This window comes from Brachionichthys hirsutus, chromosome 5, assembly GCF_040956055.1.
Source record: "Brachionichthys hirsutus isolate HB-005 chromosome 5, CSIRO-AGI_Bhir_v1, whole genome shotgun sequence".
NCBI lineage: Eukaryota > Metazoa > Chordata > Actinopteri > Lophiiformes > Brachionichthyidae > Brachionichthys > Brachionichthys hirsutus.
In genome coordinates this window covers 1,361,547-1,389,477 of record NC_090901.1, presented here as the reverse complement: position 1 = coordinate 1,389,477, position 27,931 = coordinate 1,361,547, and the positions used below count along the sequence as shown (strand labels likewise).

At 45.8% G+C, this 27,931-nt stretch overlaps 3 protein-coding genes across 5 annotated transcripts; 2 read left to right on the top strand and 1 right to left on the bottom strand.

Moving 5' to 3' along the window:
* Positions 1-1,649: 1,649 nt before the first annotated feature.
* On the bottom strand, positions 1,650-8,888 carry LOC137893691 (guanine nucleotide-binding protein G(i) subunit alpha-1). The gene is made up of 9 exons (XM_068739117.1): positions 8,762-8,888; positions 4,703-4,745; positions 4,335-4,476; positions 3,726-3,883; positions 3,516-3,644; positions 3,084-3,213; positions 2,851-3,004; positions 2,506-2,697; positions 1,650-2,434 (listed from the first exon to the last, which is right to left on the bottom strand). The coding sequence occupies exons 1-8, from the start codon at positions 8,877-8,879 to the stop codon at positions 2,507-2,509; spliced, it is 1,065 nt and encodes a 354-aa protein (XP_068595218.1). The 5' UTR covers positions 8,880-8,888; the 3' UTR covers positions 1,650-2,434; position 2,506.
* A 6,719-nt stretch (positions 8,889-15,607) lies between these two features.
* LOC137893690 (muscarinic acetylcholine receptor M2-like) lies at positions 15,608-18,338 on the top strand. Its single transcript, XM_068739115.1, has 4 exons — positions 15,608-15,763; positions 16,361-17,135; positions 17,184-17,224; positions 18,027-18,338. The coding sequence occupies exons 1-4, from the start codon at positions 15,608-15,610 to the stop codon at positions 18,336-18,338; spliced, it is 1,284 nt and encodes a 427-aa protein (XP_068595216.1).
* Positions 18,339-20,030: 1,692 nt separating this feature from the next.
* Positions 20,031-25,470, top strand: LOC137893689 (putative adenosylhomocysteinase 3). Of its 3 annotated transcripts, none has more exons than XM_068739112.1 (16): positions 20,031-20,312; positions 22,116-22,227; positions 22,367-22,504; positions 22,598-22,698; positions 22,843-22,945; positions 23,064-23,158; positions 23,291-23,397; positions 23,475-23,591; positions 23,680-23,743; positions 23,819-23,907; positions 23,998-24,068; positions 24,158-24,252; positions 24,569-24,667; positions 25,016-25,084; positions 25,182-25,260; positions 25,346-25,470. In XM_068739112.1, exons 1-16 carry the CDS (start codon positions 20,031-20,033, stop codon positions 25,468-25,470), a joined length of 1,746 nt encoding a protein of 581 aa, XP_068595213.1. The 3 variants fall into 3 exon arrangements, with proteins under 3 accessions (XP_068595213.1, XP_068595215.1, XP_068595214.1); XM_068739114.1 differs by lacking the exon at positions 20,031-20,312 and adding an exon at positions 20,969-20,989; XM_068739113.1 differs by lacking the exon at positions 20,031-20,312 and adding an exon at positions 20,969-21,043.
* Positions 25,471-27,931: the final 2,461 nt, after the last annotated feature.

Below are 27,931 nucleotides of genomic sequence, written 5' to 3'. Positions count from 1 at the left end.
AACACCTCGAGGGGAAATGGGTTCCTGTCAGAACTGCAGCTCCAACGGGCCTGCAGGACCATCCATTCAAATCTGGCCCCTTGTAGTTTTTTTTTAGCAACATGAGTTGCGTTGCGTTGCACAAAAGCACTACGTCAGCGCTCGTCTAATCTATATCTGGATCAGAGCGTTTCATTTTGGACCCATTTTATGAATAGAAGAACAAAAAGGCATCGACTGTCGATGCTTCTAAATCTGGAACGCCTTCCAGCAGGTCTTGGGATCTCTGCGGGCGTCTCTGCTTTCATCGGTTCCGACTCCCTCGTTTGGGTCGTTTCTCATCTCCCGTGTAAAACAGTTGTATCATAGTTTGATTGTGCATCTTCCTCATCCTGTGGCTGCGTTTGTGCACGCTGGGTGGGGAAGAAAAGGACATCACAGAGGAAGTGATGAGCATCCTGAAGCAGACTGCCGAGAACAGAAGGCACAAACACAATCAGGAGGAGGCCTGCGTGCTCAGAGGGGAGATCTCAGCAGAGCTCACGAGGATTCAGCTCGCAGCCGCCATCGTTGACGCGCCGTTTCCTAGAGAGAGAAGAAATGCACACAAAGTTGCTTTTAAACACTCTGAAAAGAGGGGGAGAGTGTGTGTGTGTGTGGGGGGGGGGGTCACCTTCACACAGACATAGTCAACAAAGAGAGAGACGAGAATATTATTCTGATGAACCCATTTTAAAGTACCTGCAGACAGACAGTGAGGAGCCGGCTGTTTCCTGCAGGAGCAAACACGGAGCGCAAAGAAATCGGGCTGGAGGTTTGATGTTCAGCCATCCAGCGGACAAAACCAGAACGTGAAGGGTCCGTATCTTTGGGTGTGTGTTCATGCAGCGCATTGTGTCATCATATTAAAACAACACAATGTGAAACCGACCTTGGGTCAGTAGTTCACCTAAATGACGTTACACGTTTTAGTCATATATTATGTGTGCATATATATATATATATATGGTCAAACCAAAGCTTCAGATATATAAAGAATGTCTATTATTACACAGAGCTCCTAAGACAAGACGTGGTTTGGATCCCTACTTTGCCTCCTTGGCCTAATCACCTAATCACCATCCTCTAACTACACCTTCATTTCCTGATCCCCCTGAGAGGGCTTCAGAGATTAGGCAAACGACTGTACTTAGCTTGTAAAGTACAACGCTTCCACCAAATAGACACGTCCCTTCAGCTAATACTCAATAGCACGAGTGGGGAGAGCCTCGCTGAGCCTGTCAAACAGGAGTCAATCTGGGCACATCTGGGGCACATCTGGGGCCCACCTCTAAAACGCAAGTCGCATTCTTCACATTCTTGAAATATAAAAATATAAGAAACAGCTACCAGGATCATTATTCTGGAATAGCCGTCACTACTTCGAATCCCTTTCCGTTTGATCAGCTCATGAAAGGATTCTGTGCTTTTGCTTTCAATAATCAGTTTGGGAGAGAGCCAGTCGTTGTTGGAATCAATTAATCCTAATCTTGTCCTTTTTACAATCGATGATTTTACATAAAAGACAAACAACAAAATCATGAATTAGATTTCCTTAGTTGACTTTTGTCCTTTATTGCAGTTACTCAAAGCTACCAGTAGGTGGAACTATTTACTCAAATAGGATTGAAGAGGCCTCCAGGCTGCTCGGCTCGCCTGAGTTTCAGGAAAGTCCCTGCATTGAAACATGTCAGAGCTCATTCTATCAATAATCAGCTGATTATTGATAGCTGGAGTCCTCATCACCTCACGACTCAATCAGGAATGTCAGTTTGCAGCAATGTGCGCTTGTTAATTAGACTTCGGAGTTTCTGTTTTCCTCATTTAGAAATATAGAACTTTGAAGGAGGATGACGACGAGAGGAAGAGTCCCTTCGTTTTACAATGAGCACAAAGCCCCTCTCTCTCTCTCTCTCACACACACAAACAGGCTTTGGGCCTTAATGCAGAGAAAAACGAAATGCCCTGCTCCCAGCATGCATGCAAATCACACATCTGAGCTCTCAGTAAATCAGGCTGGTCGACAGAGCGACTCGGTCTCACGCGGTTCGTCCAAAGAGGCAAAGAAAGAAGTAGATGCATTTTATTCTGTGACGTCTACATAAACATAAGTTCTAATGCAACAAAAAAGCCACACAGGACGAGTACCTACAAACAAAAGGAGAAGCTCACTCATGGACAAAAGAAAAAAAAGACTAAGGCCCCCTTTTTATATAAAAATAAGGTCAAATGAGCACATTTTAAAAGCCAGGAAAGATCCCGACAGAAAGTCGTACAAATTCTTTACACAAAATGTTTTTTCAGAACTTTTAGAGATGAATATAAGTTAAGAGGTTAAAAGTGACGTTCTCAGCAGGGTCCCTCTGGCAGAAATCCTTTTGACTGGAATCAATTTGCTCTTCGTCCACCGGACAGCCTGAAACACAAAGAGAACAGAAATGGCGTCAGAAGTCCACGCCAGCCGCAGCGTGAGGGCGGGGGCCTCACCTCAGAAGAGGCCGCAGTCCTTCAGGTTGTTCTTGATGATGACGTCGGTGACGGCGTCGAACACAAACTGCACGTTCTTGGTGTCGGTGGCGCAGGTGAAGTGGGTGTAGATCTCCTTCGTGTCCTTTCTCTTGTTGAGGTCCTCAAACTGACACTGAATGTAAGCAGCCGCCTCCTCGTAGGTGTTGGAGCCTGATTGGATGAAAGCAGAAATCTAAATAGAGCAGAGATTGCATCGGCGTGCTTCATTTTGACGCTTCAAACAGCACGTTGCTCTCTCAAACACGGCTCAACGTTTTAAAAGGCAGCGTTTGTACGTGCAGCACACCTGTGCCTCCCTCTCACCTGCGTATTCTGGGTAGCAGATAGTCAGCGGGCTTTTCCTGATCTTTTCCTCAAACAGGTCCTTCTTGTTGAGGAAGAGGATGATGGAGGTGTCTGTGAACCACTTGTTGTTGCAGATGGAGTCGAACAGCTTCATGCTCTCGTGCATCCGGTTCTGAATGAGAGCGGAGAGACGGTGGAAGCCAGCGAGAGACACCGGGGGCGGGCTCGTGGTGAGGGAACGACGGTCCTACCATCTCCTCGTCCTCAGCCAGCACCAGGTCGTAGTCACTCAGAGCCACACAGAAAATGATGGCGGTCACGCCTTCAAAACAGTGGATCCACTTCTTCCTCTCTGATCTCTGTCCGCCTACGTCAAACATCCTGCGGACGGATCAGAGAGCAGCGTTTAGAACAAACGTTAACCTGTGATGCGCCTCAAGGCTGACTCTTCACCACGTCGGTAACGCCACGTTTATCTGCCGCCGTGCCGTGAAACCAGGGGCGCGCACGGACACGGGATCCTCCCGGTCTCCAAGTCTCAACCGGCTCTTTACGCGTTTGTCTAAACGCCAGAGACAATTTGACTCTCAGAGAATGTAAAATGACGCCGATGATCGAGCGACCCGAAGCTGGTCGTCATTTAAACACGGCCCGAGGGCCCAAACCGCAGCTGTTGTACTCGCTTGAAGTGCAGGTCCTTGAAGGTGAAGTGCGTCTCCACGATGCCGGTGGTTTTGACTCTGGTCCGCAGCACATCCTGCTGGGTGGGCACGTACGCTCCGTGGGATATCCTGTCCAGGTCATTCAGATAGCTGCGGAGAGAAGAACCGACAACGGTCCGCCGCCGTGCAGAACAGAGTCCGGCCCCACATTCGCTCCCGCGTGCGCCTCACTATGCCGCAGAGTCGTTGAGCTGGTACTCCCGAGAGCGGCCGAAACAGGCTTGAACGCCGCCATCCTTCCATAGCCGCTGGATGACCCCGGCGAGATCGGCCGTCATGAAGCCCTCTTCTGCGGAACCGGCCAGCACGAACAGCTGCCGCGCGTCATCCTGGTGCGACAAAACCCCTCCGATTAACTTTGTTAGGAAAGTGTGATCGTTTTTAATGCTGCACCCCCGATGAGCAATGTTTGCGGTTCATTTAACGCAGGCAGCGAAGTAAAAACGACAACAGTAATCTGCTCCAGTGCGTTCAGCTTACAGATAACGACCGATTTCAAATAACTGACAGCCTCCAATGATCCAATCTTATTTTATCGGGTTACACTGCAGCCCCGTTCTGAGCCCCTCACCAAACACTAAGTGAACAGCAGTATTTTGCTTTCACGAATAAAAGGAAATTACAAGGTTTAAACAAGCATATTTACAGACCCACAGAGCAGCCGGGTCAGAGCTTTAAGGGAGCTCTAAGGGAGCTTTAAGGGAGCTTTAAGGGAGCTTTAAGGGAGCTTTAAGGAGCTTTCTGAACGCGAGCACCGACGGGATCCCGTGTGACACTAACCGCTCTGGCTGCATCGGCGAAGTCGACCTTGAGGCGCCCCATCGCCCTGATGATGGCGATGATGGACTGGATGGTGTTGCTGTAGACCACGGCCTTGTACTGCTTACATTCCTCCTCGGAGTAACCGGCTTCGTGGATGATCCTGGCGCACAACGAGAAGACGTGAGGATTCGTCTCCGAGCAGCATCATCGTGGGTTTGCTCGTTAAATGGCTGGACTAGAAACTAGCAGTTTGTTAATTTTTAGCATCCACATCTTGAATACAATTAAAGGCTAGAGTTAATTTGTCTGATCAGTCAATCCATCGCGCCGACGTGACGCATGTGTGAGGCGTGTCTCAAAGCCGTGTTCAGAACATCCACACTTACTTCATCTGCTTAACAATCGTACTTTTCCCAGACTCCCCAGCACCTGAAAAAGACAAAATGTAATTCCAGTTGATTTAATTACGTGCTAATAATTTGAATTGCAAATCAGAGAAATTATCAGAGTTTTAACAGGCAAATCTAATTTCCATCACCACAAGGTAGACTTTGGCACGAGTGCGCTGAACAAACCACAAACTGTACGTGCAAAGCTTTTCATTTGCATTTTAAGTTGCTCCGACACCAAGACCCCTTCATCTATATTTTTAGATTCATCTTTTTTGCTCTGTTTTGTGAAAAAGCCTCAATTATAAGTAAATGGGAAAATCCAGATTTTTTGCAAAGTTAACGGACATTTCAAAATGATCCAGAATCTCTTTTGTAATAATTATCTGTGACATTCCCAACATTCCCTGAAACATTCATTAAGATCCGTCCGTAACTTTCTGAGTTATGTTGCTACAGACGGACCGATAAACACTGGAAGAACTGAATAAGCATAATTGATCTTATTGATGATACTCATTGGTTATTGAATTCTGTTACAGGAGTGGACCCGTAATACCCCCCCCCCCAAAGATACACATTTTTGCTTGTCAATTACATTAAAAAAAAGCATCAACTTTAACCTGCAACATATCAGAAGCTACAATCTCACAGGAAGCAGCGATGAAGTGCCGAAGGCCCAAAGCAGCCGGGTCACGGTGCAACTGGATCAACGTTGATCCTCTCAGCAATGAGATTACGACCCGCTAATCACCCCGGCGTGAGACACGATCCTAAATCAGACCGGCTGATACAGGATCAGATCCAGCTCGTAGGTCTACTGGGTGTGAGAGGACAGACGGTTCTACTCAACGTAGGTCTACTGGACGTGTGAGAGGACAGACGGTTCTACTCAATGTAGGTCTACTGGACGTGTGAGGACAGACGGTTCTACTCAACGTAGGTCTACTGGACGTGAGAGGACAGACGGTTCTACTCAACGTAGGTCTACTGGACGTGAGAGGACAGACGGTTCTACTCAACGTAGGTCTACTGGGCGTGAGAGGACAGACGGTTCTACTCAACGTAGGTCTACTGGACGTGAGAGGACAGACGGTTCTACTCAACGTAGGTCTACTGGACGTGAGAGGACAGACGGTTCTACTCAACGTAGGTCTACTGGGTGTGAGAGGACAGACGGTTCTACTCAACGTAGGTCTACTGGACGTGAGAGGACAGACGGTTCTACTCAACGTAGGTCTACTGGACGTGTGAGAGGACAGACGGTTCTACTCAACGTAGGTCTACTGGGCGTGAGAGGACAGACGGTTCTACTCAACGTAGGTCTACTGGACGTGTGAGAGGACAGACGGTTCTACTCAACGTAGGTCTACTGGGCGTGAGAGGACAGACGGTTCTACTCAACGTAGGTCTACTGGGCGTGAGAGGACAGGCAGTTCTACTCAACGTAGGTCTACTGGACGTGAGAGGACAGACGGTTCTACTCAACGTAGGTCTACTGGACGTGAGAGGACAGACGGTTCTACTCAATGTAGGTCTACTGGGTGAGAGAGGACAGACGGTTCTACTCAATGTAGGTCTACTGGACGTGAGAGGACAGACGGTTCTACTCAACGTAGGTCTACTGGACGTGAGAGGACAGACGGTTCCACTCAACGTAGGTCTACTGGGCGTGAGAGGACAGACGGTTCTACTCAACGTAGGTCTACTGGGCGTGAGAGGACAGACGGTTCTACTCAACGTAGGTCTACTGGACGTGAGAGGACAGACGGTTCTACTCAACGTAGGTCTACTGGGCGTGAGAGGACAGACGGTTCTACTCAACGTAGGTCTACTGGACGTGAGAGGACAGACGGCTCTACTCAAGGCAACATGACAATCACTGAACGCGTCAGAGAGCGTAAATCTGTAAAAAGCAGCTCAGCGTCCCGACAGTAAAGGGGGGGGACCCCCCCCCCCCATGCCGAAAGTAACACTACGGCAGTACGACCCTCTAACGGGACTCGGCTATGAAAACATACCTTTTTTAAAAAGATCTCAGACACGGGGTACGGGATTAGCTACATTGATCATGCTAATGTCACACATCACTCATCCAATCACAAACAGCCTACACCTTTTCAGTGATCCCACCAACAAACAAATCAGCGCTGCCATTAAACAACCATAAATGTTGTGGCCCATTTGGCACAGTCTCTCCGGTACCGCCCGGCTCCCTCTGCGGCCCGGGCGTGTTTTCAGCTGAGCTCACATCATTTTAATCATCTCAACTCCGCAGGGACTCTCAGCTCCCCCGTGAGGAGAGACGCTCGCCAATTCATTGTCCCATATGGTAAACAGCCCAGAGACGCCACACTCAAATATAATGCCTCACCGCGCGCGCACGCACACACACCTCGCTGAGCTCCACGTGTTGAACCATTTCTCCTGCCTTCCTGCTTTCTGCATCTTCTCGAAGGAGAGTTGTTGGCAGCGCGATTCCTTTGCTGCAGTCGAAGCTCACTCAGAGTCGTGTTTCAATGTTGCGCTGTACTTGTACTGTGTCGACAATGACAAATAAAGCTTTCCATTCCATTCCAGTGTGACTCATTTCCACCGTGATATCCTGAAACAAGGTACCTGCACCGTCTCTGCGCTGAACTTTCCCGTTTATTTAGCCGCCCGTGTGGATGAAACGACTTCTCTTTACGATCGGCGTTACAGAAACACCAGAAGCAGAATGTTGCATCAATGCAGACTCTGCTGGTTGAACGGCAGGAAACTGCAAATGGCACCGTCGGTAAAGCAGAAACACTTGTGACTTTGTACACACACACCGAGTGTGTGTGTGTGTGTGTGTGTGTGTGAGTGTGTGTGCGCAGATGCCCTTTTCATTCAGCTGGGCTGCATGTGTTGCTATGCTACTTCTTGCCTGTTCCTCCTCAGGTCCATTGCATGCCAGTCACAGGAAATGCAGGGAGCCCCTTGAAACAACGAACCAGCTCCAGATAAGGCAGATTTATCTCTGATAGCGGGAGGGCAGCAGGAATAGCGGCCTGAAACGCATCGTCACGTCGCCTCACACCTCGAACGCCGCCTCTAACGACGCACTCGGCTCAGCGATACGAGTTTCTGCCCGTTCTAGCCGATCAAACTGGAAAACGCAGCTCGTTCCCCTCGTCATTGGATTCAAAGCTTTATAATCTTTATACACAAACCACGAAACGTCAAAGTGACTCAGAGTTGATGCGTTTTGTATCGACGTGTAAAAGTTTTTATTCTGGATCGGACCCCTTTTACGACTGATTTTATTTTTTGGCGAGCGAATTGAATGCATATTTTACGAGATGGGAACTATTTTTTTGGGGGATCCAGACGGGTATCCGGATCGCTCTCAAAATTTAATGAGATCTAAATTAGACCGAAATCCGTAACCTCGCTCTGGATTAAAGAACAGCGTCCACATTAGTGATGATCGTCCTTCGTGCGCGTCTCCAGTCCGGGTCCGGGGGGGGTCATAAACACGCTCTGAGCAGCACCGCCGGTATCAGTCCCGGTTCACACCAACATTACGTTTCATTGTGGTCTGAAGCAGCTAGATTCCTCTAGTTTGGCAGAGACAGCTTTTCCGTTTCTGTCACAAACAGAAGAACAGGGATCATTTAAACGTTGATAATTAAAGGTAAACATCGTAACTCTCGCATCTCGTAAAGGTTAATCTTTAGTGACCTTTCTAAACTCATCTGTGCGCTATGCTCGCGTTAGCTAAGCAGCTAAGAGCTCGGGTAAATTAGCTTACAGACTGTCGAAGACTTAAAGAGGCTTAAAAAGCCCGAGCCGACTTTTATTTAATAAATGGCGCTGCTTTTTAAACTTTGTTTTTTCTTGTGCCGGTGAGTTTAACACCCCCGAGCCGAACCACACGAAGCTCGGAACCGACCCGGACTGTTAGAACTCGTTCCCATCGAGTTATTCACGTCGTCGCTTTTAACTTATTTTAAAACACCTGAAAAGGCACCGCGTGGCAACAAGCTCGCAGCAGCCATTGATCCACCGGCCCGTCCATCTTTCTCTCACCCAGCAGCAGCAGCTTGACCTCCCGGGCAGCCTTCTCGCCGTCGTCCCGCAGGTTCCTGTCGATCATCTTGCTCCGCTCCTGCGCCGCCTTGTCGTCCGTGCTCAGAGTACATCCCATCTTCTTCCACACTGGCCTCCGAATAAAAAAAAAAAAAAAAACAGCAACTTTAACTGGGCATGAACCGAAATGCGAAGGCTACCGAGCTAGCATCCGCGGAGGGGGGAGGAGGAGGAGGGAGTCGGCTGAGACTCGAACACGCCCTTGCCTCGGACTCGAGCTCTCGACCTCACGGCTACGGCGTCTGCGGGAAATACAGTTCGTTTACCGCGACGCGGAGCTTTCGGTTAGCTCGTATTTCAGCTAATAACGCGCGGCGAGAATCCGCGAAACAACGCAGGAGAGTCAAGCTCGGGATTCGCCAGCTTCCTGTTCTTCACACATATTTGCGAACTGCGCATGCGCGAAAGAGCAACAAGCGACTTTTTAAATTAACGCCGTTCACTTGTTGTGTGTCCCTCCGCCGAGGCGAGGCGGCGGTTGTGTGTCCCTCCGCCGAGGCGTAAAGTCATAAAGGGTCTTTACTCCTTACAAAATAGGAAACAGGTTAAATTGTGAGTCGCAATCATTTTAACAGGTAATATGAACATGGCAAGGACAAGTCCAGAACAAATAACAACATAAGAAGCATATATAATATATATATAGCAGAGATTTGACTTATTTATCGAGTTTTAATGTTGTTATGAAGGTGAAGCATCCCTGCAGGTAATGGAAGGACAGAAGCTCACAAAGTGTTCGTTTACATCCTGTGGTCAATCCCTCTCCCGAACCACATCCAGGAATTCAAATGCTCGTGGGACGATTCTGCATCTCCAGTTTAGAAACTCTGTGGCCAAAGACAAGAACACGAATGCACAAACAATGAAATAATGCCTGAGATGTTTGATTAGATACAGATTGATCTGCAACTTGTCTCTTGCAATAAATAAATAAACAAACAGTGTGACATACGGGGTGCAAACATGGAGGATTCATTCAAACTCTCATTCACGCCTACGGACAATTTAGTGCGTCCAATTCACCGAGGTGGGAGGAAGCAAGAGAACACGGAGAGAACAAGCACATTCACACCCCAGACGAGTCGCCAGCTCATTGTTCACAGACGCCAATGACCTGTAGTGAACTGTCATATTCTGAATGGTTTTATGTGGAGATGGAGAGAGGAGATATGGCCAGAATTCATCTCCTCACTTTGCATATCATTTCCATTGTGGACGGTCACCTCATCATGCAAACTAACCTCTTTTTTTTTTTTTGAATCCCACCCCCAGTGAACATGGAAAGATTTTCCACACATGAGCAGGGACGGCCGTCAGCGTTGCTAAGAACCAGCCCATAATTATTTGCAGCAGTCAGCAAGGGGGTTAATCCTAAAATATTTACGATACCACAGAACATATTTCAAGAGACAGCCTCAACCCCTTTATCTATATATTACTGATAGGTGACATCATGACCTCATCAATCTCATTGATAATCGAACAAACTACTGAGAAATGAAATGCAGAGACACAAATAACAGCCACTTTGAATTCCTTCTCAAACACTGGACATAGTTTACAAAAGGCCAGCGGCATCGACGACCTGATCGAATTTGTTGATTCGTAACGCACTAATGCTAATGTTAACTTACGTTAAGTGACTCACCTGAGTAACCTGACACAAAGTGCTCACTGCAAAGTCTGTAGTGTCAAGCTCGGTTGAGGTCCAAAGTCTCCCTCTCCTGGCCAAAAGGGTAATCGCGGCGCCCTGTAGCTGAGACGTGACGTCAGTGGGAGGCTGAGAGGCATTCTGCTGATGATCAAAGAGGCAACCTTTAGGATATTCCGAACTCTTCTGTTAGGGTGTATTTAAGTACAAATATATAAATACTAAATGATGTGAGCTCAAGTTCAGTGTTATTTAGAAAAGGAAGGCGTTAAATTGAAGTGTGATCACCAGTTGAATGAAGAAGAGAGCTTTACTTGGGGAAACCGAGGTTTCTCTCTTCTACTCTCTTATTTCTGATATTTTCTTTGCTTTGTTGATTTTCAGAAAATGCCACACTGTGTTAAATAGAGGGCTGCTATTGTGCGTGGCCCCTCTCCATTCAACCAGCTGCTCAGACTCCAGTGACTTGACCTCATTTCTGTGCAGCCTTCGGGCTTTGCTTCATATAGTAATGGGGAGAGAGCTTCATTGTTTTATTCCCTTGTGGCTAAAACACTGAAGGATGTTTGTTGGGACTTGGGGTCATACTCTTGTGCTTCGAATGTGCAGGAAAGAGAGAAAGTCAGGAAGTGCATGTAAATATTGTCAAATGTAGGATGATAAAGGTGAATGCAGCCTCATTGGTCGCATCGATTCCAGAGGAAAGGAAAGCAAAGACTCACGAAGCCAAGCGCACACATCTACTGGAGACAGAGTCAAAGCGTCTTATTGATTTGTGTTCATGACAAACGGTCACACCGGAGAAATGAAGCTCAAGGCCGTCGTACACTAGAATAATCTGGTTCGACATACGTACTGTGTTACTGCACATCCACATCAGATTAACACAATTATGATTTGTGTGTATGTGCATCATTAAATCCCATATAAGCCCGGATATAACAGGTATAGGAGTCTTACAGACCAACAGACCTTCGGTCTGGACCAGAACAAGAACAATAAACCATGTTGCATTTCAAATCGAATCACGTTCAAATCCCTGGATCGTGCCTATTTGATGGCAGCATTCTTCTTTCATTTGCTAAATTGTTTTGTGGATACGGGCCATTATTCTTTGTGGCAATTCCATCAAAGTAAGGTCATCCCCCAACTGGGGCAGACTGCGTCACCGGTTTGGTTAATAAAAGATCAAAACAACAGCGTCTTAAAGGTTAGCGTCCTGCAGCAGCAGAGTAACAGTGCGACCCTCTCCGTTCGTCCTCTCCTTAATAGCACTTTACCATTTTATTTCACCCAACAGCCACTCAAACTTCTTTCTACATAATCGCCCACAGCTTTGCAATCCAGGAGGATATGATGTGTTTACGCTGGAGAGGCCAGCGCTTTCAATGGTCCTGAAACAAATGTCTCTGTATCTCTTGGTTATTCAAATTAGTGACACCCCCCCCCCCCCCTCTTAGGGGATATAACACAACAGTCACTAACAGCCCCCGACCCCTCCCTGCTCTGGCTGTCAGTCTCTCTATGCAACAAACATCGGCACACGCCGGTTCTTGTCAGAGGAGGAGCGACATCCACGTAGAAGTAACTTCTGCCTTTCCGCTCCAAGTCGACAGAGATGCGAGTCCAACGGAGCAAACTCAAGCAGCAGACAATGTAAGATAGAATTTCTCTCAGGCTTTCTCTCAAGTTGCTGCAGGTAAGGATGCATTTTATTCCTTTAGAAAGCTGGGGCCAGATTTTAACATCCGCTAGTCAAAGATCTTTCTGCTCTTATAGAGCCAGAAAATGTTACAACAATTATAACAATGATTAAATAATAGATCTGAAGCTGTATTTAAAGCCATGCGAAATCCAAACTGTACATATAAAAAAAAAATATAAACATATAAATGATTTAAATAAACTCACACGCTAACCAGGAAAGTTCCAGGAATATAATGCAATACCAATATATTGATTGAAATGTTACCCTTCATGTGCCGTTCATGTTTCCTGTGTGAGCTTCAGTTGATTGTGGAGGAGACGGGGGTTCTGTTTCCCTGAATATTTATCTTCATCTGTGTCCTGAGCTAAAAGGTTCCAATCAGCCGCATTCTTCCATATCCATGCTCCAGAGGAAGCCCCTCAGTTACGTGGTGTTTGCATTTCAGAGGGAGATTAGATTAGTAACAGATGAAATCACATGATGTTTTCACTGATATTTTAAAAGTATCTAAAGCCGGTCAAAATAATTTTTTACATTTGTAATTATTTCTACTGAACCGTATTAATTATTTTTTATCTTGTAGACCTTTCCACCTTGGCCAATCGGTATTATCTCTCTGCGATTCTTTTGTCTTCCCTTCCTGGCTCTGCTGCAGGACATTCTGTGGTTTTGTCTCCTCTCTGTTACATTGCTCTCTGAGGCCATCGCTCAGGTTGATGTAAAATGTCTCACTCTTCAGATGCAGTACACGCGTCTCTGAAATGACAGCAACCTTGTGTGGAAGATCTACAGTTGCTGTAGCAACTAGTGCAACGCCAGGAACTTGTGTCAATACCGCCTCGAAAAACAATTTTCCAAATTAAAAGCGTGTGTGAGCCCAAACAATGCCTGAGAGGAGGTGTGTGCGCTGCATTCTGTTCTTCCTGCGCGCATTTATATCTTGCATGTACATGCTTTGAATAGCTGGCAGAGTCGAGAGCATTCGTACGTCATCGAAAATGATGTTTCAGATTTAGAAACATGTTGAGGAATTAAATAATTAAATATGCCACCTTCCATCCTTAAACACCCCTTTTGATGAAACCACGTGCTCCCGTGTTTCCACACCTGCTCTTGTCTCTGCAAACAAACCCCTCGTCTGCTGCTCTATCGCTCACGGTATCAAAGGCATAGTAGAATTTTTAAAGCCGATGCCAGACGAGCGCTACTATAACCTAGAAGAATATTACCGGCAGCATCTGCTGGATTTAATTACTCTGTTTCTGGGCCTGTCAAATAAATATAGTCTGCCTCGCTGACTCTCTCCAGTAGCCCTGCATTAGGCAGGTCCAGTAATGCAGGGAAGACGTGAGAGTGGACTCGTGAGCCGGGAGAGACGTCCCCCTCTGTTACGAACCAATTCCACATCACATTGAAACACAGCGTTTCAGGCAGCTTGAGTTAAATAACAATAAACCTAATATAATGAATTTATACAATTATGCCCCAAACGACCTTCAGTGAATAATTAGTCATCAGGTGACAGTGACAATAGGCAGCTTTGTGCAGTTTGTACAATAATTAAATCTAATCTGTACTAGTTTATAGTTTTCAGTGTTAGTAAGAGCACCTGAGCGCTGACTTTAAATCGCCTTCAGAACAACACGTTGCATTCAGTCAGGGCCCATTATCACTTTGTGAGTTCATTAAATAAACTTGGTCCATCTGTATATTTATGTTAAGATATTTGGTACTTTTCTAATCTTAGGCCGAGCAACAAGCTGTTGATCAGTGGAGGGGCTGGAAATAGAGCCTTGCAGAACTCCGCTGGCATTTTTATCCACTCATGTAATGACAACACAAAGTAACCCTTGTCTTCAAATGGGATTCAAACCAAATTTAGCAGTGTTCCAGAAAGGCCCACCCTTTGTTGTGTTTGACTGTGCAGATTTCAAGACTGAGATGTAATGTGTGTTTAATGGATCTAATTCAGGAACAGCATCTGGGCTGCTGTGTGGTGGAGACGGGGTGTTGAAAGCAAGATGCTTGTATTCAAAAACAGAAGGTTTTATGCGAGTCCATAGTTAATTGTTTGCAGGTTGCTTCAATGGAAACAACTGAGAGAGAAAATATCCAGAAGCAGCGATTCATCGGCAGATCCGATTCCTTGTAAATGTTCTAAAAGACAGTAGGTTGGAAACTTTAAATTCACTGTGGGAATGTCATCACAGCGCTTGTACCCCCTAAACCCCCCTCAGCGTTCACTATCTTTTTCTCATCTGCAACAGAACATACCCAGGACGGACCTTCAATGAGTGAATGATATGACGTAATGAAATTTCATCTGTCTGTAGAAGCAGGCAGGAAACATCTCCCAGGTACCGTGAGATGTTATCATGTGCCCTAATGGAGTCGCTGACTGGGTTTTAGCAGCCTCCAACAAACCCTGTGGTCTCAACTAAGTGTCTTTACATTGATTTTCTGATTACAGGACATCAGGAAATCACGTTGTTATGCTGCATATGTTGCTGATCTCTTCCTGACGTTTCAACAAAACAACAAACAGGGATCTGTAGATGTGCATCATTTGTTGTTTATAAGGTGCTTTTACAACGAATGACAGTTTAGTTTTGTTTGTTGCCTTTGCAGCCCCCATGGAAAGCCGTGTGCACAACGTTTGACATCTTTAGCCTCAGAGAATCGATATTAGGGTTTATCTGGACATCTTTCTGGAAAACACAAATACATAACATAGAAACAACCCCCTTCATGCATATGCAATCAATGCCGTTTTCTAAATGAAAAGCTAATTTTGAAACCAGCCAGCCCCTGCACTACAACACATCGAGTTGGATGCGTTGCATCCTGCAGGATCAAGATAACAAATGGTCTTTTCTTTCTTATTATTGGCCGTCATGCACAGATGAGATACTCTCAAAGGTATTTTGTGACTTTTCTCAGGCACAGATGACCTCAATAGATACTCAAGTTGATTTTCATGTCACCTAAGATATGGGTTCGGGTTCACAAACATATTAAACTAGTCACAGTTAATCATGTAACAAAAGTTTACTGATAAAAGATAAGTCATGGAGATTGAAGGTTTTTACCTCCAAACCCATTTCAGGATAAACGTGATAAGGACACTGAGGTATATTTTTGAACACAGCTGTTGGAACCTTTATTTGCTCACCTGTCCCTCTGTCTCACCTGGACCACACTGTAATCTCAAAAACACACAAACACCTGCCCAACGCGTAAACGCTGACGGTCAATCACGATGCTGCATCTGCAGCTGTAGCGGCTAGATAAATTCACAACACAGAACAAACTGGAATTAACGGGCGTCGCTGAGGCAAATTCATTTGGAACAATTTGTGTTTTTCAGAAACAGCTATGATTCAAACCTGAATGATCCGTGAGTGGGAAATCTGAAAAGCAAGACATTATGGAGGCTCTGAATTCATCGCTCACTGGAGGCAACAGCAGCTCCTCCTCCGGGAGTCCCTACACAGCTGTGGAGATTGCCCTGATCATTGCTGTGGCTGGATCTCTGAGTCTGATTACTGTCATCGGAAACATTCTGGTGATGCTCTCCATAAAGGTTTGGGATTTCTGTTTTATGCAATGTATAATTGATAAGAATACAATATCTTGGAAAGCATTCCCACATCTACACATCCTCATTTAAGGGGAAGCCGGTTCCTAATGGAAGCTGGAGCAGCTAATTGTAGCTGTAAGTAATAGTCAATCAATCTATGAACTCGTTTATGTGTTATTGAAAAAACAATACATTATTATTTAATATTGTAACGTCGGTGCAAACCATGAAGCATCATTACAATATTTTGACAAATTATTTACTAAAAACACTCCATCTCTGCACTAATTATGGTATTTTATTAAATAATAAAATCATCTAATTGTTATGTCTTTGCTATAAATACTACTACTACTACTGCATTTTATTATTTAATAATGATAATAATAATAGTGGTTGCCTCATAGTAAGAAGATCACAGGTTCAAATCCAAATGGAATGCCTTCCCAACCGTGAAGCAGATCAGATGAACATTTGATGAGATGTTTGGAGGCCGGGCAGACACAGCTCCTTTGCTCTACTGATAAGAAAGCGCACATCACAGTGCACGATAAAGATCTCCTCTGATCTGACAGCCTGCTCCATGTTCTGTCTCTAAAGGTAAACAGGAACCTGCAGACCGTCAACAACTACTTCCTGTTCAGCCTGGCCTGTGCAGATCTCATTATCGGCATCTGCTCAATGAACCTTTACACTGTCTATATCGTGATTGGCTCCTGGCCCCTGGGAGCCGTAGTTTGTGACCTGTGGTTGGCCGTAGATTACGTTGTCAGCAACGCCTCAGTCATGAACCTTCTCATCATTAGTTTTGACCGTTACTTCTGCGTCACCAAACCGCTCAGCTACCCAGCACGCCGTAGCACCAAGACGGCGGGCTTGATGATCGCTGCAGCCTGGGTGTTGTCCTTCATCCTGTGGGCACCAGCCATTTTGTTCTGGCAATTCATTGTAGGAGGTAGAACCGTCCCACCAGACGAGTGCTACATCCAGTTCTTCTCAAACCCGGCGGTTACATTTGGGACGGCCATAGCGGCCTTCTACCTACCAGTGGCGATCATGATCTACCTCTACTGGTGCATCTCCAAGGCCAGTCGCAGCCGCATGCGGAGAGACAGCAGGAAGGCCTCAGGTACCAGCATAGGAGAAAGCCCTTATCACTGCCAGGAGGAGGGATGTGAGAGCCAGAAAGATGTTCAGGAGGAGGCAGGAGAAGGGAAGAGGAAGGGGAAGGAGCAGCAGCATAACGGACGTGGGCCCAGAACTAACCGGGTGGACTCCTCAGCCGACAGCATCCTTCCTTCGACATCAAAGGACTCGGTCCCTGGGTCAACGTCAAAGGACCCGGCCCCTGGGCCGTCCCAGACAGACTCGGATGGTGGGAAAAAGACAACCCAGATACAGCCTCCCTCCCCGGAGAATTCAGCTGCTGATGGACAAAGTTTGGTCACAAGGACACTGTTTAAGGTAAACTTGAGCGATGGATAATCGACTACACATAGTGATCGGAAACAATTGATAATTATAATTATTGTATAATTAATACAAATTTTGACCAGAATCAAAACGATCAAAAAAAATTCCAGCAGTTTGGTTTAAAATGAAATATTTCAGCTCTTAAATGTCCTGGTGTAAAGTTTGAAACAGCTGCTTCTCATCCACAGAGATTGAACTCTCTAACATCACCTTGAATCTCATATCTGCAGTTTTGAGCGGGGGCAACATCGAATATCTTGCAGGATATATTTGCTCTGATGTATTTTCTGGGGCAAAATTCTTATTTTTGACAGAATGGATGGGATTTACACAAATGCCTTCAGAATTAGCTGGATTTCCATTCAATGGCTTCATACATATTTTTTTCCTCCATGGATGAATTGTACGTCTTAAGTGATCTTTTGACTTTCAGAACAAAGTCCAAATATTTTATGTTTTTTCTAAAAATGACAAACTGCAAACGCCAATGCAACATGGAAATACGCCTCTTAAAGCTGTAATGAAATACTATTTTTGCAATCCTGTTTACACAGCAGAATATCCATCGGTGTCTTCTTCACTTTAATCTTCTTCACAAATCCTGCCTTGAAGCCTTTCTTATACCTTCAGACTTTTACTTTCATGACGTCGAAATCAGATGCCTAGAAGTATCAGTATCGCTGCACTTTCTGCTGATATCCACTTTGAGTATTTGTTATATGAGCTTTACTAATTATTAGACTTAAAAATAAATACATTCTTATTTCGTCTTCCCCTACTTTGGTATTTCCAGGTAACGAAACAGACTGCTATAGCGAAGTGGAAAAAGAAAGGCATCTCTTCCAGAGAGAAGAAGGTGACGCGCACGATCATGGCGATTCTCGTTGCTTTTGTCATCACGTGGACGCCGTACAACGTGATGGTCCTTATCAACACCTTCTGCTCCGTCTGCATTCCAAACTCCCTTTGGACCATCGGCTACTGGCTTTGCTACATCAACAGCACCATCAACCCAGCCTGCTACGCCTTATGCAACGTCACCTTCAAAAACACCTTCAAACACCTGCTCCTGTGCCAGTACAAGAACATACGCTCGGCACGATGAGGGCCAAAACACTGATGCTTTATTTAATAAGGCATGATGGATGGAAACACAATAAAGATTTGTGTTCCTGATGGAGTCAAAATGAATCCTGCAAACTGACAAGTATTAGACTGAACATCTTAAATTTATGGCATAGTTGTTCTGTTTGTGCAGTAAGTCTTTCTTTTTTTATTGAACTTAGTCTTACAGCTATAGAAAATAAAAGTTACTGATGTTGTATATATCTCCCAACAATGCATTATGAATATGTACGTTTAAACGGATGTGAACGGGGGGGGGGGGGGGGTCTCGCTTCAGCAGGATGCTGCTCCTTCAGTAGTTCTTTGATTATGCAAACTGCTTTTACTCCAGCTGTGTAATTCTGTTAAGCCTGAAGTTTTTGTTACTCAAACAAAACTAAAGTTAGTTTTACTCATATTTAGCGAATGTCATCTGTAATCCATCATGACGTTGTGAAATGAGCCTAAATGGCATTTTGTCCAAATCCTCTTTTTCTCTATTTGATAGGTTTTCTGTAAATGAAGATGATAATGATGAAATGTTTAGTTTGTTTATGTTGCATAGCCCGTCTCCAATGTGCTCAGAATTAAATTAGTGCAAAGAGTCTGATTTGTCCAGCCACCAGCTCATTCGTGACGTGCAGCATTTCTGAAAACAGACTGACCTTGCTGAAAGCGATTCTGCAGTTTCTTTGGTCCTGACAGACCAATCAACAAACAATGTTAACATTTTGTTATAATGTGCTGTATTATAATAACAATAATGGCTTCAGGGATTACGTTACCATGGAAACTAGGGAAACATTTAAAGGGTGTTACGGTGACTGCCTTTAATGGCCACCAACAGAAATATTTGTACACCTCTCAAATCTCAACACCAGAGTCTGAGATTCCTTCAGCCACAGTAGGAATGAGAACCAGAGACAGGTTTAGAGCACAAGTGGTTTCACTGAGACCCAGGAGCAGACCAGCTCCTGGGTCCTGAGAGATCCTCTTCATCCCGAGGAGGGGCAGATTCATCCACTGCAGCTCAGCAGAGGAACTCAGTGTCAAAATCCAAGCAAGAACATGACGGCAGAGAAACTTAAAACCTCCTCAAGTCGTGAGTAAGTCATTTGGCTTCTTGTCCTTCAATCTGGCAAAGGACATTTAAAGGGAGGTCACTGGTCGCCATGGCGCTGCTGGTAAGGTTTAATGTAAACATCTACAAGTGGCTGACTGTTTATTGTGTAACCGTCTGTTTCCACTAACCGTGTGATTCGTGCACATTATGATTTAAGCCATTGTTATCAAAGACAACACAAAGGTGGCTCTTCAAGTCTTTAGCCTTTAGCTCTTGAGCTTTATGTCAGTGTTTCATTTAAACTTCGACAGGAAGTCAGCAGACATCCCGCAACCTTATGGTGCACGAGGCTGTCTGAGAACATTCCGGCATTCCCCAGCGTGGCACTTGAAGCAAGTTACATTCCCACATTTCCAGGTTACATGTCCCTAAAACAGGCAGAGCTCAAATCAGTGTTTACCCTGTACACACTAGAACTATAACCTATTATTGACTTTAAATGTCGTCAAAGTGATCCAAAAGCCGACGCTGTTTATTATAAACAGAAGCCTTCCGGTGGATGCGGGCCGGATATGGTGGAACCGGCGACACATCACCTGAGCCTGAATAGAAATCGCTTCATTCTCGGTCATGGCAGAGGAGGAGAACCCGACGGCAGCATCCTGGGAGAACAAGCCGCTACCTGATGAGTATCCTGAGCCTCATGAGGAGGGGGCAGAGGAGGAAGAGGAGGAAACTCCGGCGACTGACACAGGGGAAAGCACAAAGTGTCAGTCGGAAAATTACAGTTCCAAATTGCTGCAGATGCTGAAGACTGCAGAGAACAGGCGGGCGACTCAAGATCAGGATAGAGATGAGAAAGAGGCGCCTGAGTCGGAGGCAGGCGTGGCTGAGGCCCGGAAGACCGACATGGTGAGCAGACACCCGTCCAGACACGATATATGTGCTATATCTGTAAGTAGGCTCCACAGGAAGCGTGGATCTGCATATCCTCAGGCAGTAATGATCTGTTTGGCCTCTGTGAATGTTTGACCGACGCTCCCACGCACACAATTCCCACATTTGTTTTCTTTTTTAAAAGATGGAAAAGACTTACAGAGGATTTTCACAAAGTCCTTGATCCAGTCTAAAGTACTTTTATACATCCAGTGGCATAAAAAGAGAACAGGGTTCTGGAAAGATTCGCCGTTAGCGGTTCTTCATCTGCTTGAAGCACAGCCCGCTGAATGTCGGACGACATTAAGACAGATGCCATCCTTTATCCAAACCTTGCTAGCTGGGAAAACCCAAGTAGGATGCACCCTAACCGCATCACCGTGACATCATCGTTCCTTTTAAGGAGCTCATCCGTGGACCCAGGTGACGTGATGTAATCTGCTCTTCTATAGTTTCCCACAGTTCACCTCTCTAGTCCTCACAAAGACTTCATTTGTCTCTGGTGGTTCTTCCTCCTCTCCTCTGCCCACCTGCGGTTTGAGGGTGTGGTTTAAGCGTCGGTCTGTGAAGCCTTTATTCGCTTCAGCAACATCCGCCTGCAGCTCTGCAGAGTTGCTGCCGTGCGAGGCAGCATGAGGAAAGTTTACAACCTAGCGAGCATAGCCAGAGCCAGGGACCAGGAGCCAGTGCAGTCTGTCTGCATCAAGGTATCACTGCGTTTGTTCGGGAAATGCTGTCATATATTTAGACTATATTTCATATTAAATTGGCTAAAGTAACAATAAATTTGCTTTTTAAATTAGTACAACTGAGAATTGTACAAACCTTTGTGTGAATTAGTCATTATTTCATGCATTAGCACGTCCATTGGCTTCCATCCTACCGTCCCTCACGGGAGCTGAAGAGGAGACTTATTTTCTGAGCACTCTAAGAGACCATTTCTGTGATCCCCTGTGTATTTTTATGTTAAAGATTAAGCTGCAGCTTTACTTCCTTCTGTATTCTGTAAATGTTAGACCAGGTGTAACAGCAGCCACCAGGTGCTTGAAAATTATCCTGGGTTAGAACTATTTTTTTTAGTTTATTTGTCTTAGATTCAGGATTTAAAATCAATATATAAAAATGAGCAAAAAAAAGCATTCAGAGAGAGCAGACCTCCGCCAAGCAGCTCGTTCCCCTCATCATTGGATTTACACCGTCCACACGGTGATCTGGATCATCACCAAAAGGTTCTAAATTGTTCTTGGTATCTTTATACACCAAGAACTAATTTTTGAATTCATAAATGGCGTTTTCATTGCTAAAATGTAATGTTGTTTTTTTCCTGACCTCATTCTGGATCTGATCCAGAAGACATTTTACATGATAGTAATGAACTAATCTAGTTGGGTTATTGTCTGCTTGAGTGGCCGTCGTGTGCATGCATTGGCCGAATGGGTAAGGAAAACAGGATTAGCACGGACTCCCGGTCGAAGCAGGATATTATAGTCAGAGTGGAATAAGAAACACTAGATGGTAAAATGTGAAGAAGCAGACCCAACTGGGATTCCTGTGGCAGCCAGAGAGCCACAGCAGCAGATCCTGGGATGAGCCTGGAGCAAAGATCTGTGCGAGCAGGGAGGCGGTCATCGGTTTCAAAAGGTGGAGCAGAAGTGTCATTTGACTTGGTGAAAGTGAGAGTTTTGTTTGTGACCTGCAGCGCACGCTGTTCCTTTAAATATCTCACCTTTTATTTGATCTTTTCGCATCTCTCTCTTTTTTTTTTTTTGGACTCCACAGCAAATACAGCTCACTGAGGAGAAACAGGAGTTCAACAAACGTCCCACAAAGACTGTCCGTCGCTCTCTCTCCCGCTCCATGTCCCAGTCATCTGCATATAGCCTCACCTCAGGTGTGGAGCCAGGAACACGCACACGCACAGGCACACACACACACAATAAATAAACAGTATGTACAGAATAAAGACGGACTGTATAAAGTAATCAATCAAATACTTACATCCCATCTGCTCAACATGACGCATGTGTTAGTGTACAGCGACAGCTCGGACGACGAGTCTTCTCCCAGAGATAAGCGTCAGCAGAACTCCAAGGGCTCTTCTGACTTCTGCATCAAAAGCATCACGCAGGCCGGCATTGGACGCAGAGAGATAGAGCTTGCAGAACAAGGTGAAGGGTCCTCAGACCAACCGCGGCGTGCAGGACGTTAACATTGATGTGTAAGGCAGTCACTAATGATCAAATGCCCTCTGCGATATTTAGAGATGCCAGCGCTGATGTTTCTCAGGAAACGAGCCGGTGGTGAGAAGCCTCTGGCTGGAGCCAAGATGTTGGGCTGCACACACATAACGGCTCAGACCGCGGTTCGTTCAGCACACGCTCGAGGGCTCACAACAAACCGAACGTTACTCCAGTGTGCATCGCTCCTCTACTAAAGAAATATCAGAAATAATGCCGTTACAACAACATTGTGGAAGATTACAACGCTTCTTCGTGCTGTCCTGCAGGTGCTGATTGAGACTTTGTCTGCCTTGGGGGCTCAGTGCCGCTGGGCGGCCTGCAACATCTTCTCCACCCAGAACGCCGTGGCCGCTTCTCTGGCTGAACGAGGTTTGTGTCGACGTTTATCCTGGTCTTCCCGTTTTTCTTTGACCTTTCTGTTTGCGTTTCCTCTCACCATTGCAAACCTGACTACGTTTTCTCTTCCCCATCACCTACTTTGTCTCAGGCATCTCCATCTTTGCATGGAAAGGAGAATCAGAGGATGACTTCTGGTGGTGTATCGACCAATGCATCGCTGCTCAGACCTGGCAGCCCAACATGGTACATCCATCTCCTCTTGGTTCTGAAAATGCAGCATTGTGTACCACAAAGTATTTGGATGGATCAGATGAAGTTTTCGCCGACTGCTCTAACCTGTTGGAGTTCAGCTTTTTATTTTGCTCCACTTGTTAGATTCTAGATGACGGCGGTGACCTGACCCACCGGATCTATAAGAACCACCTGAGACTGTTCATAAAGCTGAAAGGCATTGTGGAGGAAAGTGTTACTGGCATTTATCGGTCGGTTTTCCAAACATCCCGAACGCTCTTCCAGCACCTTTGCGTCTCCCCGACTCACATTTGTTCCAATAATTCAGGTTATACCAGCTGTCAAAGGCCGGGAAGCTGTGCGTTCCTGCCATCAACGTGAATGAATCTGTGACCAAGCAGAAGTTCGACAACCTTTACTACTGCAAAGAATCCGTCCTCGATGGGTAATGAATCCCGAGTTGAGCGTCGACGGGTTAGAGACGAAGGTGCAGTGCGGCGCGTCACGCCTCTGCTGTCGAACTCTCCTTGCAGTTTGAAGCGAACCACAGATGTCATGTTTGGAGGAAAGCACGCGGTGGTGTGCGGCTATGGGGAGGTTGGTGAGAGAGCCATGTCCAATATTACTGAGCACGACAGAGGCTTAAAAGAACCGATGTACTTCTGCTTCTAGGTTGGCAAAGGTTGCTGTGCCGCCCTGAAAGCGCTGGGCGCCATCGTGTACGTGACGGAAGTGGATCCCATCTGTGCCCTTCAGGCCTGGTACGGATCCAGCACAGATCTGAAGATCAGCATATTGTTATAAAACATCCTCCAACCTTATAAAGCGCTCCCTTTCTCCCGTCCTGTTAGCATGGACGGTTTCAGAGTGATCAAACTGGCGGAGGTGGTCAGACTGCTGGACATAGTCATTACCTGCACAGGTGACGACGACTCGGCCTTCACTGAGCATCTGGACCTCGTAATGGCGACGACATTTAGATTATGTTTCACTTCACGTGTTTCTCTGCAGGCAACAAAGGCGTGGTGACGAGGGAACATTTGGACAAGATGAAGAACGGCTGCATCGTCTGCAACATGGGGCACTCCAGCGGTGAAATAGAGCTGGTCAGAGCGGAGCTCGCGTGCTTTGATGTGTCGCTCTGCGTGTGTTTGAACACGGACTCCTGCTTCTCAGGCCAGTCTGCTGGTCAGAGCGGAGCTCGCGTGCTTTGATGTGTCGCTCTGTGTGTGTTTGAACACGGACTCCTGCTTCTCAGGCCAGTCTGCTGGTCAGAGCGGAGCTCGAGTGCTTTGATGTGTCGCTCTGTGTGTGTTTGAACACGGACTCCTGCTTCTCAGGCCAGTCTGCTGGTCAGAGCGGAGCTCGTGTGCTTTGATGTGTCGCTCTGTGTGTGTTTGAACATGGACTCCTGCTTCTCAGGCCAGACTGCAGACTGCAGAGCTGCGGTGGGAACATGTTCGACCCCAGGTGGATCATGTCATCTGGCCCGATGGCAAGAGAATCGTCCTGCTGGCGGAGGTGATGATCCGGTTGATGCTATCGTTATTGTTGTGGGGGGGGGGACCCAGATAGAGGGGGGGCACCTTTGTTTCCACAGCAGTCCGGCTTCTGAAATCTCTGATCCCTCTGCGTCCAAATAACACAAACAGCAACAACAAACAGCACACAGCACCTTAGAGTGGACCACAGAAGAAGCTCTCATTTTAGATTCTAGAACTCTGCGTCTGTTTTACTGTCTGATGTTCTGTTGTTCTTGTCTTGGTCTTTGTTCATGCAGATCTTTGCGCCTTTAATTGCCCCTTGGGGATAAATAAACAAATAAATAGAGCATTGCTAAGTTTGTGAACGTTTTTAATACCCTCTCAGGGCCGTTTGCTGAATCTCAGCTGCTCCACTGTGCCATCGCTTGTCCTCTCCATCACTGCTACAACTCAGGTGTGCCGCGTTTTACTGTTTGCCGATAAGACAACAGCCTTTTCTTATCGATGTGTGTGACTGAGCCAGTTGAAACGCTCCCCGCCCCGTGTGTCAGGTTCTGGCCCTCGTCGAGCTGTACAGCGCTCCGGAGGGACGATACAAACAGGACGTCTACCTGCTACCGAAGAAGATGGGCAAGTCCCACTCTTAAATAGTGAAATTCTTTTCCTTCCCTTCAAGCCTTCAGATCCAGAACCGATAAATCCATTTGTGTTTCAGACGAATTTGTTGCCAGCCTGCACCTGCCGACGTTTGATGCTCACCTTACAGAGCTGAGTGACGCGCAGGCCAAATACCTCGGCATCGGCAAGCATGGACCCTTCAAAGCAAACTACTACAGGTGAGAACACACACACACACACACACACAGACAGACACACACATGATTAGGTTTCTGCATAAAATATCTTTTCAAATAGGTACTAACCGCCCGGGAACAGAGGCGGCAGACTGCAGCAGGGCCCTGAAGACACTGACCCCCCCCCCCAACAGCCCAAATGCTAATCAATAGAAACAGAAGACTCCAAACTTCCACTTGAGATGATTGATTTTTGTTTGTATGTGTGGTTGTATCTGCTTTACTTAAAGCTATAAGTTAACAATCAATTATCAGTGAGGGAGAACCAGTTTTTCTGACTTACACGTAAAGACTTTCTCCTTTTTCCTGAACTTAATGTTAACCTTAAATTAAGCTGCTGGAAATGAAGCGCACATAATATTCTATAATAAAACACTTTTGTTTTCCTCAATGATTTTTTCCTGCATTTAAATATAAAATAAATAGTTTAAAATGAAATGTATTTAGTAACAGTATAAAAAAATCACAAATTTCCGCAATTGAACTTTTCTCGTTATGTCACCACTATGCAACGACAATAAAGGCTTTATTTCTAACTGATCAAAGGCTCATTAATGACACGTGACTGTGTCCCCACTAGAGGGCGGAAGAGCTCTGTGTTTGTCTGCTTTGTCCGTTATCGGGTCGTATAGTATATTCAACTAATTAATTCGTTAAATATTAGCGGTTAGTTTTGGGTCATTAAACATAATCGGTGCTTCCAAAAGGACCCAGCTGGTCACATGACATGATTATCGCTCCGTAATTGTTGCATCATGTCTGTCATGAAGTCCTAAAAATATCCCCTTGTGCCTGGATTACTGTAATCCAGAGCCCCCCCCCTCTGCGCCTCTTCTTATTGAACTACACCTTGTTTGATATGGGCAGCAGGAAACGCATGTTGTGTATTTTATGTTTATCAATCATAAAATAATAATCCACTTTTCTTTACTTCATGTTGCAATTGTTTAAGCATGAAATTATCATGATTTATTTTCAACATGCTGAACACATATCGCACGCAGGTGTTCCTCTGGGTAAGCCGGATGCGACCTGTCTTTGAACGCACTGGACGTTTGTGGGAATTGGAGCTAATTTGTGGAAATTAATTAACATCCACAAAATTTGTCTTTTTCTCCTTGCTTCTCTTTGTAATTCACCTTTTTATTTATTTTCATAATTCATTAATTAAAATATTAAGCATTTAAGAATCTCCTGGAAATATTCCAACAGTCAAATATAAAAAGGTATAAAAAGAGACCAGATGAGATAAGGGAGACTTTATTCATTCACTCTTGCTTATGGATCATAATTACATGTCTAAAGCTGCTTCCATGTGTCATTGCATGAATAGAATTAACACTTTATCTTACATATCGTTGAAAATGTTTCATGTTTTATCTTCATACGTGATTTTCTATGTTTCAAAGTCAGGACTAACTTTATATGGAGGAGCAGAAAAGTGTTGCCTCAAAGGAACTAAACTTTAGAACTGATCAAAGTAAAAACCCGACACGTGTACTGTGCACGTTACCGTAAACGGGGATCTGCTGTCTGTGGTTTAACGGTCTGATGCAGCAGCATCACCTTTCACCTTTTCATCACCTCCTTTGACCTTTTAACTGGCTGGTCAAACACATGCAGCAGGAAATCGCGTCTTCACCTGTGACAAGATGGCGACAGGCAGTTCAAAGCTCTCGGTCAGTTGTTGGCAAGTCTAGAACCACCGGATCCGTCCAGCCCACCAGAGTGAGTTCTACCATTGCCAAACACTGTGGGAGAGTCCAGTCCTGTGTAACCTGAGTGGGGCTCAGGTTACACAGCGAAGCGTCTCAGGAAGAGGCCTCTGTGGTAACCAGCGATGTCTGAGTGGGAAGGTGAGATCGATCGGATCCATGGATCCACCCTCCAGCTCTCCTTCACCTCTGTCTGTCTACGGAGTCTCTCTCTCTCATCCTATATTGGCACCACACATGATTGCTCAAACAACAAGGAGCACAGCAAAAATGTGCTAGTGCCAAAGTGGGCGAAGAGTGCGCTGGATTCAGAGCAGGCTAACGCTGGGGGGGCGCCGGCAGCGCGGTTCGGTCTCCACTCTGTTTATGGCCCTATGGTAATTCACTGATAGGTGCTGTGACAGTGAATTCTACCAGTGCCATACGCAGAACCGGAGGAGCGCCAGCTAATCCGAACGAGCCCAGGTGTGTCGGTGGCTTCGGGTCTCCGTGCGGTTCTGTCCCGGTGCAGGTGCAGGAGCGGATTGATTCTCCTCAGATTGATTCTGGCTGTAGGGAATGATGGACTAAGTGATTTTTGAGATGCTCCAAATGGGTCCCAGAGCAGGGCTCATCTTTCCGCCTCCGGGAGAGATCAATACAGTAAAAAGCTTGATAGGGAGGGGGGGGGGGGTCTCCTGAAGATGCCACATAGCGTCATGTTTTTAGATTCTCTTCCCTCTGTCTGTAATA

What these genes read in the sequence shown, in the direction of transcription:
- LOC137893690 (XM_068739115.1), top strand. Translation starts at nt 15,608, where the DNA reads ATGGAGGCTCTGAATTCATCGCTCACTGGAGGCAACAGCAGCTCCTCC. An exon ending in TGGTGATGCTCTCCATAAAG is followed by an intron (nt 15,764 to 16,360) that starts GTTTGGGATTTC and finishes CTGTCTCTAAAG; the next exon opens with GTAAACAGGAACCTGCAGAC. An exon ending in GTCCCAGACAGACTCGGATG is followed by an intron (nt 17,136 to 17,183) that starts GTGGGAAAAAGA and finishes CGGAGAATTCAG; the next exon opens with CTGCTGATGGACAAAGTTTG.
- LOC137893691 (XM_068739117.1), bottom strand. Translation starts at nt 8,879, where the DNA reads ATGGGATGTACTCTGAGCACGGACGACAAGGCGGCGCAGGAGCGGAGC. An exon ending in CTCAACGACTCTGCGGCATA is followed by an intron (nt 3,645 to 3,725) that starts GTGAGGCGCACG and finishes TTCTCTCCGCAG; the next exon opens with CTATCTGAATGACCTGGACA. An exon ending in TGGCTGAGGACGAGGAGATG is followed by an intron (nt 3,005 to 3,083) that starts GTAGGACCGTCG and finishes GCTCTCATTCAG; the next exon opens with AACCGGATGCACGAGAGCAT.
- LOC137893689 (XM_068739112.1), top strand. Translation starts at nt 20,031, where the DNA reads ATGGCAGAGGAGGAGAACCCGACGGCAGCATCCTGGGAGAACAAGCCG. An exon ending in TGCATATAGCCTCACCTCAG is followed by an intron (nt 22,228 to 22,366) that starts GTGTGGAGCCAG and finishes CGCATGTGTTAG; the next exon opens with TGTACAGCGACAGCTCGGAC. An exon ending in AGTGTTACTGGCATTTATCG is followed by an intron (nt 23,398 to 23,474) that starts GTCGGTTTTCCA and finishes CCAATAATTCAG; the next exon opens with GTTATACCAGCTGTCAAAGG.